The sequence below is a fragment of the Emys orbicularis genome, chromosome 12 (assembly GCF_028017835.1).
Source record: "Emys orbicularis isolate rEmyOrb1 chromosome 12, rEmyOrb1.hap1, whole genome shotgun sequence".
Taxonomy (NCBI): domain Eukaryota; kingdom Metazoa; phylum Chordata; order Testudines; family Emydidae; genus Emys; species Emys orbicularis.
Window position 1 is genome coordinate 18,873,162 of NC_088694.1, and position 14,835 is coordinate 18,887,996.

Sequence of the window (14,835 nt, forward strand, 5' to 3'; positions counted from 1 at the left end):
CACCACTAACTGATTATGTGACCTTGGGGCAGTCACTTAACTTTTCTGTGGTTTAAGTTTCTAAAATGTGTTGAGACTCTCAGATAAAGGGGCAAGATAAGTGCAAAGCATTATCATAATTTGTATTTTGCTTTCCCTCTCCCCGTTGAATCCTGGAGTGGTTTGATCTGACTCTCTAACTGCTTGTCCTTTCCCTTCTATAACCACAAAGCCTGCACCCTTGGCTTTTTGAGGCTTGCACAGTCTAAGAAACAGTAGAAATATTTTGTATATAGATCACAAGTCCTCAAGTCCTCAGTCCCTTAATGTTCATTAGTTTCATTTAGTCACAATTCTTCACATCACAGAGAAGTCACTGGCACTTTAAAATGTAGGTGCACTGAAGTCTAGTGAAGGACAAAATTCCAGGTGAGGAGAAAGAGGAGAAAATACATTTTTTTCATCCTGTCCAATTCAGTGCAACCTTCATATTGGACTCAAAGTGGTGTGTCACTACTCTCAGTGAAAATGAAACTACTCTCCCCTTGGATATTTTAGATTACTTCATGTATAGGAATGACGTGACCCACTTTATATCAGCAACACAAAATCAGTTCCTACACACTATGCCCCTCACTATAAAAATCAACAGCACACTGGTACATAAAACTGAAATTATTGTGGCATATTTCCTCTCTCCAGCTGCCAGTACATTAGCTCTAATCATCACTTCCAGCAATATTTTCTGGGCAAGCACTTTTAGATCCAGATTATTAGAGCTACTGCATAACCCAAACTGTAGTGCAGATTGCCCTCCCCCCATTTTTTTTTCTTCCTGTAAGGATTTTGAAAATGAGGACACAGTCCCCATCCTCTTGGTGAATGACACAAGCAAGTATTAGAAAATGAATACTATTCACTAAGGTCAGGGGCTGCAAATGCTACAGCATAAAGCAGACAGAATATATAAAGTATCAAGAAAGATACTGGAAGTGCATCACTCCCAGTTCAGGTATCTGACTGACAGCACCAAGATGTTCAGCAAAAATCAAATTCCACGGCATCAAAAAAATGGGCTAACAAAAAAATCACAAATGAAATTCCAATATTTTAATGTACTTTATGAGTCTTAGGACTCCACATCGAAACCAACAAATAAAAAGCAGTGTTACCAACTCTTGCGAGTCTCATGATATCGCTGTTTTTCTTAAAGCCCTGTTCCTGGAGTCAAAGTAATTAGGTTGAAACTCAGGTTTTACAGGGTGTGTGGGAGCGGAGTAAATTTCTGGCCCTCCCCTCATGATTGTCGAGAAAAGCTTGAAAATGTGACCCAAAGCTGTGTAAAAATCTCAAGCTTTTTAAGCCAATCTGATTATTTGAGTTTTGGAGCCTGACTCATCATCTGTGAGCACTTGGGGTTGTCAATATTGAAAATGGTTCTTCCACACTCAGCATATTTCAGATCAAAACAACAGCGATTTGGTACTCTCCTGTTTTTCTTCATACTTCCAACAGATGGAACCTGATTTTACTGCCCGGTGCTTGAAGCTGCAGGCCTTAGATGACTATAAACTGCAAGAAAACTAGCCATACTGACCATGCATCTGGTAGGTGTATGGTGCTTGTCCTGTTGTTGGGGTACTGAAGGTGGATCCATAGCTAAGAAACCCACTCTGTCCTGGAGAATGGCTCAGACTATCTTCTGTTTTGATGCCTTTGGAGGATATAAAAGGAACCAAACGCACAATGTTAGGGTTCTGCTTGATCTCATCATATACAGGTATAACAAAAAATTTCAATGCTTATGACATTTTAGCTAGAGTTGGAGCTGATCAAACTATTGATTTTTAATATTCAGTTTGGATTTAACCTTTTTTATTAGCAAACAAATCCCAATTTTTGAAAACATTTTCATTATTCGCTAGTGTTAGCCAAATATTTTTCTGAAATAATGTATGGCCTATATCAGGGATCGGCAACCTTTGGCACGCGGCTCACCAGGGTAAGCACCCTGGCGGGCCGGGCCGGTTTGTTTACCTGCCGCGTTGGCAGGTTCAGCCGATTGCGGCTCCCACTGCTCGCCGTCTGCCACTCCAGGCCAATGGGGGCGGCAGGAAGCGGTGGCCAGCACATCCCGAGTCCCGCGCCGCTTCCCGCAGCCCCCATTGGCCTGGAGCGGCGAACTGCGGCCAGAGGGAGCCGTGATCGCCCGAACCTGCCAATGCAGCAGGTAAACAAACCGGCCCGGCCCACCAGGGTGCTTACCCTGGTGAGCCGCGTGCCAAAGGTTGCCGATCCCTGGCCTATATGTTCACCACAAACTATTTGTGTTAACTATATTAAGTAGTCATTATTGTGTGATTGGTTGCCATGATACAGTTTCTGCTCTCTGAATGGATGACTAACTTAAAGACAGGAAAATAATAAGTAATCCACTTTCCAGAAAGTTTTTTTGGACAACTAAACACTTGTGCTTCAAACTTCGTTAAACTTTTGCAGTTGTGAACATTCTGAGGGGTTCTCAGAATGCTGGTAATTGCTAACAACGTGGTCATATGAATTATAGTAAAATAAACTCAGTTAAACTTCTATTCACGTAAACATTCATGATTGAAAGATTTGTTTAAAATTAAATTATTTCATCAGCTCCATTTAGAATGAGATAACGCAATATTTGTCAACAGATCATATTGGAGGGATATCAGTTAGGTGTGAACACTAGATAGTCACATATAGTTGACAATAGTAAAGCTGAGCAATGCACAAATCCCTAGTCAAAATCTCCTTGGTACTAAAATCAGGCAATTAAAACGCATGTCAAATCACAGGAGGAGCGGCACTAACTGAATTAAACATTGTAAGATGGAACCTTTTCAGGTGGTGAAAGGGTCTGATATTATATCACCCGGGCTTGCTGAGATCATGCTGCTGTATTTTTAAAGTAAACGGCTGAAAGGTGTGTCTTTTTTACAAATCTTTTGGCCTCTGCCTCTTTGCATGTGTATTTGCACAAAACAAAATATGGTCTCGGAACACACCCTGAGCGCCATGGTTAAACAAAGAGACTATTGATGGTCTGCTCTTGGATTTATGAGCTGCCCAGGTTGCTGCCATTTTTGTGCACTTCCGGGCAAACCTTCCAAAGCGACATCAAATTCATATGGCTTCAGCCAACCAAGCTGTTGCTGTCTATCTTGGCCAATCCCTTCAGCCTGAGAAAGCACAGTGAGTCTGCGCTCACTGAGAGTGGGAGCAAATTTTACTGAATAGCTTGTCCTGGGACAAAGTCACTTATTTCTAAGGAGAAACAATCAATGTTAGATGAAATCCATGCAATTTAAATGCAGATTACCAATGGGATAACAACATTCCATACTGAAATCCAGGAAATTTGTTGGGACAATGAGTGAGCGCGGGCTGTGGTAGGTGTCAGGCTCCATTATTGCTGGTAGAGCCTGTCTGCTAGGGGGTTTGCGGGTGAGTGCAAAGAGAAGCTGTTTTTCATAACATCACATTTGTTTTTCAATTACATCAGCACCATGCATGTGAACACTCAACCTATTACAGCCCCGACCACAATTAATCTTCAGTGACTGGGCCTTTCTGGAAGTCTAAAAATTGTTGTCAGACAGTGAAATAACTTAGCACCAAATTAATTTCCACACAATGCTCTGTTTTGTCTAGAAACTGGCCTAGTTTTATATTTGTGTCTAAAAACAATACTGGTTCATTGTTCTTGGTCATCAGCCAGGTGGGATTTCTCATATACAGTATCATATATATTATTGAGGGTGGGGGCAAGGGAGGGAAACTACTGTTCAAGGATGGTAATAGGTAATCTACAGGATTTATAAGCAGTATGTGGGCCTGACATGTGTGTGCCCTAAAGACGCTAGCCAGTAGCAAATGGCCATATTTTCACCTGCTCTAACAGGGACAACTGTTCAGAGTTTGCCTTGGAAGCCATCCAGCTGATACATTTGTGTTTGTAATTCCAGAAAATCAACTCAAAACATTCCTCTAATCGTCCTGATAGATTTTACTTTCCCAACCCTGTTACCCAGGCCTTTCACAGATTGTTAGGTTGAATTTTCCTTAACTAAAAACGTTGTCAATAGCTGTGTAACAGGTTTGTGTTTTTACTGCTGTATGTTGGGAAGCTATACTGTACTTACCAAATAAACAAGGGCATGGGAGCTCAAAGACTGTCCAAACTGACTGTAGGATTGGAAACAAAACCACACAGCAGTTTTGGGTAGTACTGAATGACTCAAAAGGGACTCACGATTTCAGCTGGGGATAAGCATCCACAAGTCTGGATGTCCACCATTTCCAAGCCATAGCTAAATAACATGAACCTCTTTGGTCTACAAAACTGGGTAAGAAGTTTCCTAGGAAGAGTCTTTCCCTGTAGGATTTTAGGGATTTCCACATGGGGCTATGAAAACCAGTTTTGTGAAAAATATATTTGAACCTCAAAAACATGTTTGGTTATGTTTGGGTGATGGTTCAGCTGTGGTTCTAATTTTATCCAACCTGAATTACTAACTCAAACTTCGGTTGTTTAGGCCCCTCTATCATTTTGTCTTATTTACAGTCAACTCTGAGTATGCTACAAGCATGTGAATAGCACAATTCCAGTAGCAAGTAGATCTACAGAGGGTTTACAGTGTGACTGAAAATAATCAAACCCACGCAATAGATCTCACATGACATCAATTTACACTGAATGGAGACTGGCTCCCCTACAATTTGCACACACAGAGGAGGTGGAACAGTTTCTTAGATGTTGAAAATGGTAAGACAGCCTCAGGAAAAAAACCTGCTTTCCATTATCTTTACTATACTGTATGTCTGAAAACATTTATTGTATATACATTTAGACTATATATGCAATATTTAATAATAATATCTTGCAAATGTATCTCTCATCACAAAGCATTGTGTAGTACAAAGATCATTTCACCCACCACTTGTTAAATTTACTCATCTGCAGCGTAACAACCATTCTGTATCATCGATGATACACAACAGTTTTTAGGAAGGAAATGAAGACTGGCTCATGTAACTGAAACTGCAAAGGGAACGTAGAGAGGCAAAGCATAGTTTACAAAAGTAGCATTTTTTTTACCACCTCCCCCTGCAATCTTGCAAGACTGGACATACAGGTCTCGATCCTCTGCTGATGTAAAGCAGCATAGCTCCCACTGCAGTCCAGTGAGGCGATGCCAGTTTGTGCCAGCTGAGGATTTACCCCAAGGTCTCAAGTGGTCAGAGCCTTATTTCCAAGATGGTACCTCCAAGAGAAAAGCACTTTCTAGGGGGCTGGGCTCAGTACTGAGTCACAGGAAACTTCATCAGCTACTGACTCCCTACTGTCACTCTTTTCAGCACCAGGATTTTTCCACGATATCTCCTATTCTGCTACTGACCAGGTCCAACCGTACTTCGTTTATAGGATTATAACTCAGGCTAGTATGTGCCAATCCACTTGAGCTGAATATCTGGAGAGTACAGAGGAAAGTCTTTCTAAAACTTTTGACAAATTTGAATTTTTCTCTAAGCCAAAAAAGAAAAGGAAAAAAACCCCATTCACTACAGAATTAAAGAGTTTTTGACTAGAAGGTTTAATCATTAAGTATGCTCTTTTTGGGTCAGAACGATGAGTCATTCTCTAGTGAAAGCAGAAGCTCTTAGAGATAACCTAACAAAGTAAGATTACTCACTGTAGGAGGGTATTCCATAAGGTTGTCCTGGTGGAGGGTATGCAGCATAAGTAGCGGCTTGCTGGATTCCTGCACTGTACTGGGTCTGTCCATAGGTTGCCATTGTTGGAAAAGATGGGACTGTCACTATATGGGGATGATGTCTGTTCAGAACAAGAAAACAGATGCTCTATGGCAATACTAATTGTATATGGTTTTCTAGAGTAATCTCACTAATCTAGCTGCAAAAACTTCCAGTGACATATTTGACTAGAATGGATACACGTGGTGTTATGCTGTATATTACAGGCATATAAGATATGCCACACTGGGTCAGACCGTTTTGCTCTAATACCCTACTTCTGGCAGTGGACTACAGAGATATCACTAAGTGAGAGGGCACAATGCCATCCTAATCTTTGGTCAGTCCTATAACCTAGGGCTGCACGAAATATTTGCAACAATTTTAAAAAGTAACAATCTGTGATTTTCAGGTTTCATTTTAAAGTCACAAAACCAATCCAGTTTCATGGAACACCTTTGAAATGTCACATTTTCCTCTATAGTCACTTATAAATGATCCTATGTTCAAAACGATAAGATCTGCATTCCCGGGGTAGAAATGAGTTGTATGGAGAACCTCCAAGTCTCTATGACTTCCTGTCCAACTTGATTAAGAAATGGTTTTCTGGGGCTAAGGCCAGGTCTACCCTACAAATGTTTGGAGGCACAGCTGTATTGGTCAGAGGTGTGATGAGGAATTCTCTGACTGACATAACTGTGCTGGGAAAAGCCCCTAATATAGCATATTGCTAAAACTGTCCTTTTGTTGGTATAGTTTATTTGGCTCGGGGGAGGGGGAGGAGGTGAAATAAGCTATACTGGCAAAAGCATGAGAAGCTTCACCAGTATAACAGCATCTATACGAGGAGTGATTTTGCTGGGATAGGATACCAATATAGCTATACCAGCAAGGGGCTCCTAGGGCAGATCTGGCCTGCGACTTGCAGCAGAACAGGTGCAAAGGCTGAAGGATCACGTTCTTCAGGCTTTTCAAGGTTGCAGGGGCCCCTGCAAAATGGTTAATCAGCAAAACAAAGTTTATAATCTACAGTACTTGAGCTCTCCTGAATGCTGTCAGACACACTCACTCTGTGGAGTAGAGATGGAGAGGACACTGTGATGCTGCTTTGCTGTTACCTGAAAAACAAAATTAAAGTGTCTCTGGTTTTCAGTAACATTCTGTTATATGGCTAAGTTGATGCCACTGTTCTGATCCTTGCTAGACACAGAAATGTCTACAATAACTAGAACAATATTTGTATTGAAATCCTCAAAGACTTTTAAGGGAATTATGAGAAATGACAGGGTAACTTTCCATTTTAATGCTAATTAATAAAATCAGCTTTATGTGCACCCAGGAACCTATCAACTGATTGATTAATCTACCAGGTTTTTCTTGATATAGGTATGGAGCCACATAATGATGGTAGGCCCAGTTCTGCAGCCATCAGCAGTCCCAGTGATTTCACTACCACTACTCATGTTGACTACTCAGCAATGCATGATATCACTAGGACTACTCATGTGACAAGGGGTGCAAAAACAACCTCTTCAGTTGTGAAATGACATTTACAAAACACACCATGTTCTGCCTTTAAAATTTCTTTTGTATTCCCACCATTCAGTGTCTCACTTTCTTTAAATGCATCAGGACAAAGGTTCTTTAAGTTTTCATCTCTCCTTGTACTGGATCTTGGGATGTACTGGCCGCTACTTCCAGCAGTTCCCATTGGCCCGGAGCAGCGAACCGCGGACGCCAGGGCCGGCTCTAGGCACCAGCAAAACAAGCTGGTGCTTGGGGCGGCACATTTCTAGGGGCGGCATTCTGGCGCCGGCCATGCCGCCCCTAAAAATGTGCCCCGGCCGCGCTAGCTCACCTCCGCTGCTGCCGCTCGTGCGCCACGGCGCGTGAAACAGCTGATTCGCGCACCGCTGCTCACCCTCCCTCCCAGGCTCTCAAACCTGGGAGGGAGGGGGAGATCCCGAGCGGCCGCGGCACGTGAAACAGCTGATTCGCGCGCCGCTGCTCCCCCTCCCTCCCAGGTTTGAGAGCCTGGGAGGGAGAGGGAGATCCCGAGCGGCCGCAGCGCGCGAAACACCTGATTCGCGCGCCGCTGCTCCCCCTCCCTCCCAGGTTTGAGAGCCTGGGAGGGAGGGGGAGACCCCGAGTGGCCGCGGCGCGCGCGCTGCTTCTCCCCCTCCCTTCCTCTTAGGCTTGGGAGCCTGGGGGGAGGAGGCAGGGCTGGGGATTTGGGGAAGGGGCGGAGTTGAGGCGGGGCTGGGGGTGGGGTAAGAAAAAAATGGGGGGCGGCCAAAATTGTTTTTGCTTGAGGCGGCAAAAATCCTAGAGCCGGCCCTGGCGGACGCGGCAGGTAAACAAACCGGCCCGGACCGCCAGGGGCTTTCCCTGCACAAGCAGCAGAACAAGTTTGGGAACCACTGAGCTAGGACATACCCGCAATGCTACAAGAGAATTATCCTCATTAGGAAGTCATCTAAAATGATACGACTTCAGTGTGTTCAGCAATGCAAAAGTTAGTGAATTAAACATTTTAAACATGTTTTATTTAATGAAATATGCAAATATGTATAAAATCTAAATATATGGAAATAATCCTATGGGCTCAAGTAACTTGTCATTCCATTAATCTAGAGAGAACATTTCCAAAATATACAGCATGATGTTATATAAAAGATTCCTCCTTCCCGGTCTCCTCTCCAGCTGTCTTCTTGTAATTAAATTATCCTTCCCCCCCGCCAGCTTTTTTCATGGTGGTTTATGTTGTTTTATCATTTTTGTCCTAAAATTAGGATTAAATTGAGGTATTAACAAAAAAGACATTAAACCCAATGGAATTTTTTAATTACAGACTTAATAAAAAATTATTTTTATCTGTTGTAATTTTTCTGTTTCCTTATTTATGGGGAGCCATGAACATGTTAGCAGAGGAATGGGTACTTGATAAACAAAATTATTATTAATAGTAATTAAAAGGGAAATTATTCTCTCTTTCTAAATTTTAAATGTGTATATTCTCCTTCAATAATATTATTACTACAAATGAGTAAACAGATGCATTTCCTGAAAAATAATTATTTATTAGAGATGATCAAAAGATGGGAACATTTCTATGAACATTTTTGCAAAAAAATTCATCCCTTTTTTGGTCAAAGTTTCGAATAGTCTAAGAAAAGTTTACTCAAAAAATCAACATTCACAAAATTTATACAAATTATTTATTATTTACTCATCTGTCTATTTATATATTTGTGTCAATGTTTTTATAGAAGTTAGAAGTCAACTACTTTAAAGCTTAAGTGACTATATTTAAGTCCTTATTGCCATATTTAGGCATCTAAAGAAAAGCTGCCTCTTTCCAGAGATGCTAAGGCACCTATTCTTCTCATTTGCTGTCACAACACCCTATCATTCAGGCCTGAAACCTGGAAGTCATCTTTGACTGCTCTCTCTCTCTTGCCCCACACATTGAAGACATGCCCAGATTCTCCCGCTTCCTTCCCACACAATGTCTATGAGACATCTTTTTTTTTTCTATGCCTTTCAACCCCCCAGTTTGATTACTGTAACCTCTTTCCTTCTGGTTTCCCTGACACATCACCTGCCCTCTCCACTATCCAGGACATAACAAACATAGTTCCTGAGATCATATTCCTTGATAATTTCTCGGACTGTATCACCTCCCTCTTTGAATCCCTACTCCACTATGTGCCACTTTCTCCCCAACCTCTTCTGCATCTAATTCAGCTTCTTGTCCTTCCCTTCAGAGCCCTTCCGGATTCTACTCCTCCCTACCACCCTCCACACCTCCCCTAACCCTCTTCCCTCTGCCAGTTATGTCACCCTTGACACAGTGAGTGAAATCCTGATTCCATTGAAGTCAATGGCAAAACTCCCATTCACTTCAATGGGGCCAGGATTTCACCCCTCTGTTAGTTCACTGCCCCCACAACCATCTGCATATCTTCTTCCAGACTATCGGTTACACAAAGAAAGCTCTTCCTCCGGTAACCCACAGATCAGTACCCTCTCCACATCCAAATCCACCCTAAAGGACCAGTTCTACCATGATGTCTAGGAGAAACTTGTCAGCTGATAATGGCAAGGTAACTGTCGAATCAGGTCCTATGTCTTTTAAAAAGGAAAACCATTGGGCTACCTGACATTGTATTTAGTGATGCATCCTTGACTACTTTATACTTCGTTCCCTTTTTGTCCTACCCTTCATTAGTCTGCCTGTACCTTTCATATTTTAGAATGTGATGTTTTCCGGGCAGGGTCTAGCACATTATCTGTTTGTTCAGCACATACTGCATGGGGGGTACCGATGGAAACAAAGTAACAGTAATAACTCCTCCAATGGCCTAGGACAAATTGTTTAAGTTAAGGTGGGATTCTCACAGCAACATAAAGGAATCTGACATCCCCCTTGGAGTTGAGCACCTAAATCCCTGAGGCTTTTTTGAACATCTCAGCCCTAACCTCTCTGCCTCAGTTTCTCCATCTGTAATATGAGGATGATATTTACCTACCACATTGGGGTGTGACTGTAAGGATTATTTCATGTTTGTAAAATATTTAGACAATAAAAAGATGTATTAGTGATAAGGAGATATAGGAGAAAGATTCTCTTTAAAAAAGTAGGGCTTACCTGATTCAACAACGATTTCACTATGAGCAATTTGCTTGGACTTACCTGCAAGAAAGTTTTTAGTACAATTAGATTTTATATTCTGAAAATAAATTCTTACTTTTTCTATAGCCCAGACCCTCTTCCCCTATTTCCTATAGATTCTGATCCTTCCAGCAAACCTTTTGAATTGGTGGTCATGCTATACATGCTTCAATCCAACTTAATTCCTAAAGGCTCAACAAACCCAGATACAACATGTGGCTTCTAACATACACAGCCAACATACAGTGGCTTCTAACACCCTGCAAATAAAGGGTTAAACACGAGAGTTAAACATAATAGTCAGTGCCTTTTGCTAACTCTGCTCCAACAGGAAGGCTGAGGGATCCTGACCACAGCAAACAATAGCTGGAATTGTACTGGCGAGAACTAGTTTGGCTGCATCATTTGCCAATAATTTTTAAAACAGATTTAACATTCTTCTGTTTCCTTCACTTGAACAGTATAATGGGGTAGATGGCTGGGGGGAGGGAGAGGGGAAGGAGGAGGAGAGCAGATAAGTTTCCATCATAGCCTCAACCACTGAAAGAATTTGTCCTTGGTACCTGCCAAATATGAAACTCCAGACCACAGATCTGGGGACTAACTGTTCAGAAATGACAGCAATGATCTCAGCTCGACATGAACCGTGGCACAGCAACTGCTTTGGTAAAATGTTTCATATTTGCATTCTGGGGGATTAGGAATGGCAGCCTCTGTGCTTTCACCCCTTCTCTCTTCCAAACAGCAACAATACGACTAGAGCTCGGAGTTCAAATTAACGCTGCCCGTAGGGGTTGATGGATTGGTGGGGGCCAAAAATAAAACAGCCAGCGTTGATTAAAATACACTTTTATACACACGTTATTCTGATGTGCATGTATCTCTATAATTCCATTTCTAATTGCATTCAAATCAGATTCAAACACAACCGGACTTGTTAGAAAAACATCAAATAGAAATTTTAACTGCTTCTTGCATCAAAGGACTAATTCTTACAAGCACAGGCCTCATACCTGGTCAGTTCCTTTTGTTCTTATATATACCCCTGATGCTAACAGTCTAAAGTTAATAAACCATAAGCAGAAGAGGCAGCCTACCTTCTATGTCATCTGGAGCCGTGGCATAAATGTTAGAAAGGTTAAGCTTCAGTCTATCGTGGCACTCTCTATTTACTGTCAGGCTGGGTGATATCACTAGATCTAGCATTTCCTTATACCTGAAGGAAAACAAAGGAAAAATATAATTTATTCATTAATTATGCATGCTTACTAATGATTCCATTTTTTCCCTAAGAGTATAAATATTAAAGCTGATTACCTAAACCCAGGCTTCATATAAATTCTACATAATAACATTCACTAAAGTTTTCATCAAAGGGAAATGCTGAATTAAAATGAAGTATTTGTTTCCTTGGAGATTACACCCATTTGATTAATGTTTCCCTCTCTTCCTGGATTTTGCCATCACAAAATTAAATTTCTGAATCTCTTAAATGCCGTCAGAACAAGCAATATATTTAAGTATTAGCCACGCCTCCTTGTGTATGCAGTGGTATCTGATAAGGCTCTGGGAATAAGAATTAAGGGCTGAATATTGAAGCTGAGGGCAGTTAACAATACTATCCAGCCTTAAGATACAACAAGAAGAAAGTTATTACTTGTGATGGGAGAGGTTCGAAGGTCCAGGTTAATCCTGATAACTTTTGGATGTTTCTCTGAAAGCCACTCCAAACCTCTCTGCTGTTCTGACCATCAGGTGGCAAAGTTCCACAAGCACAGTCTCTCTCTTGAAAGTCACCTGATTTTGGTTAAGCTGGAAATCCACAGGAGCAATTGTTGTCATGTGGGGTTCAAGTTTTCAGATGAAACCAGATATATGTGTATATAAAACATTCACACAATGGTAATAACAACAGATCGGATAAACTAGTTCAGATAAAATAAGGACCACCACCAGGAACATTGCTCAAAACTCACACACACACCCACACACACACCCACCATTTCAAACTTCAGTGCCTAACTTCAAGCACCTACATTTTCAGAAGTGCTCCCAAGACCTCCCTTTGAACTACAGTTGCTCGCCACCTTTGGAATTTCAGGCTACTTATTTATGGGTTTAGGTGCTTAACTTGGGGCACCTAAGTTTGAAAATTTTGGCCACTGTGATCGGGGTAGACAAAACTAGGGATCCATGTGTCACATTTGTAAGGTGCAGGCAGTTTTACATAAAATAAGTTTCACAGACATCAATCTCCTACAAAGATCGGCAGTAGGAATAAGCCACTTGTTTCCTGTGCAGACATGGAAACCTCCCCTAAGTTTTGAACTTTGAAGAAACCCAGTAGCCTACGAGGGAAACCCAGTGGCCTTAGAAATTCCAGAGCTCAATGGGTAAAGTTGAACTGTTTACAAAAACATGATACCATAGAAATCTGTTTTGCATTGTCAAATACACCCGTTTATTCTGTAGCATTTGATTCAGGCCCCAAACAAACTATGCAGACCTAAGGATTCAATATTTTTTTTCCTTTGCACTTCGCAGCCATACAAGCAGCTTGCACCATTTGTCAGGCTTGTCCTCACTCCAGTCCCCCAGAGGCTATAGCATTAAGAGAAAGCATGATTCAGAAGTGTTTCAGGGCAGGGACAGGGAGCAGAACCTGGAAGATGACAGCTGGGGGGGATAGGGAGTGGGGGGAGGGGAGGAGAGGTACTTCAAAAGGCTCCCACTGCCTTGAATGGATCAAAAGCATACGGAGGGTCCCAAGTCAGGGCCTGAACCAGCTCACCTTTCTATTTACCACTGAACACATTGTTCAGCTAACTCAGCTGCGGACAACTCCCTGCTCCACAATAAGGATCTGCCTATTCAGTAGTATAAAGGCAGCAGATGGTGTGGCAGCGACTGTGGAGCTGGTATTAAAATGCATAGTACAGTACACTTAGAATGTCATGAAGTTAAAACTTAGCAACATACAAATCTGAAGCCTGAACATTGTATTTCTGTTAAGCTAGACTAGGCACTTCCATTTGGTCTATTCTTTTTTCTTTTCTTTTTTGCTTAAGGGAAAATATCAGCATGTAAAGTGACCAGCCTGGAGAGATCAAGAACAATAAACTATGTACTTTTCATCTGAGCACTTCCAATCACTTTACAAACAGCACAAGCCCCTGGGAGGTAGGTTAGTATTGTTATACGCCGGGGTAAGCTAGGCACAGAGAGGCGAAGTGTGTTGCCCAAGATCAAAAAGCTGAGACTGAAACAGAATTCAGGAGTTCGAACTTCAAACTCCTCACTCTACGCAGCAACTGCTCCCCATCAATTCATACATCTATCCATTAGGGATGTGTACAGTGCCAACAATGGATACCAGATAGCTTGAATATTTGCATGGGATTTGGATACCAAAAATGTTCAGCCGCATCAACTCCATCTTCACAGCCCCTTCTCCCTTTTCTTCCTCCAACCTGACACCTTTGGCTTCTGCCTCCCTGGACTGCCCACGAACACCATTACCTTCTAGTACAGTACCACACGTGCAGAATCAAATCTTGTGCTTCAGCAAAGCCACCTAACTATGCACAAACTGGGTAACTGAAATCAGCAGAAACTGGCCAAATCTGTATGTCCCCTGCTCCATAACTGCAGTGTCTTACAGATACTTTCATTAAAAAGAAAACCTCTCATGTACAGTATTAATATTTTGCATTTGGATTGCCCCTTTCACTTGAGGACCTCAAAGCATTTTACACAGACTCAGAACAGCTTGGCAAGCAAAGTTAAATGCTATTCTTGTTTTACACACGAGGAAACTGAAGCACAGCAAGACAAAAATCAAAAGATGTGTGTGTGTGTGTGTGTGGGGGGGTGTTAATTACACCAACAAATAATTGTCTGTGCAGTCAATTGCATTTAGATTTATCTAGCTATCTGAGTTATATGTGGGTGCAAAACTGGCCTCTGGCTTTAAAAATCTCTCCCTAAGTGACTTGTCCTAGGTCACAAAGTGAGTCAATGGCAGAGCTGGAAATGAAAGCCACGAGTCCTGACTCTCTAACCTACACAATCCAGCGAACTACCCCGACACAGGCAAACAGCACACTTTGAAGAAACAGTGAAATACACCCTGGTTCCGCCATTATTAACAATAATAATCCCATAATGTATAACAGGAGAGCCAGTTACATTTTTGCATGACACACACAAGATTTTACATTTTCCTTTGGTTAGCAGTGTGGTGATCTGTTGGATTGTCTTACATTCACTTGCACAAGCTCAAGAGCAAAGGCAAACATGGGTTCCCTCACTGCTTATGAGATGAAATATCCCTTTTGCTGCTTTTCATAACAATAGTGCAAGCTTCCTCTGTGCCACTCCAGCAACTTAAAGGG

The 14,835-nt window shown here is 41.8% G+C and overlaps 1 protein-coding gene across 2 annotated transcripts in view; it reads right to left on the reverse strand.

The window, feature by feature from the left end:
- EYA2 (EYA transcriptional coactivator and phosphatase 2) overlaps positions 1 to 11,647 on the reverse strand; it is a 98,721-nt gene extending 87,074 nt beyond the window's left edge. The window contains exons 1-5 of one of the 2 annotated variants that reach the window (XM_065414283.1): positions 11,539 to 11,647; positions 10,418 to 10,462; positions 6,836 to 6,884; positions 5,706 to 5,848; positions 1,577 to 1,693 (exon numbers count right to left, since the gene is read on the reverse strand). In XM_065414283.1, the coding sequence (XP_065270355.1) occupies positions 1,577 to 1,693; positions 5,706 to 5,848; positions 6,836 to 6,884; positions 10,418 to 10,462; positions 11,539 to 11,647 (463 nt within the window). The remainder of the gene's footprint in view (positions 1 to 1,576; positions 1,694 to 5,705; positions 5,849 to 6,835; positions 6,885 to 10,417; positions 10,463 to 11,538) is intronic. The other variant, XM_065414284.1, reaches the window with a different exon arrangement.
- Between the last annotated feature and the right edge of the window lie 3,188 nt (positions 11,648 to 14,835).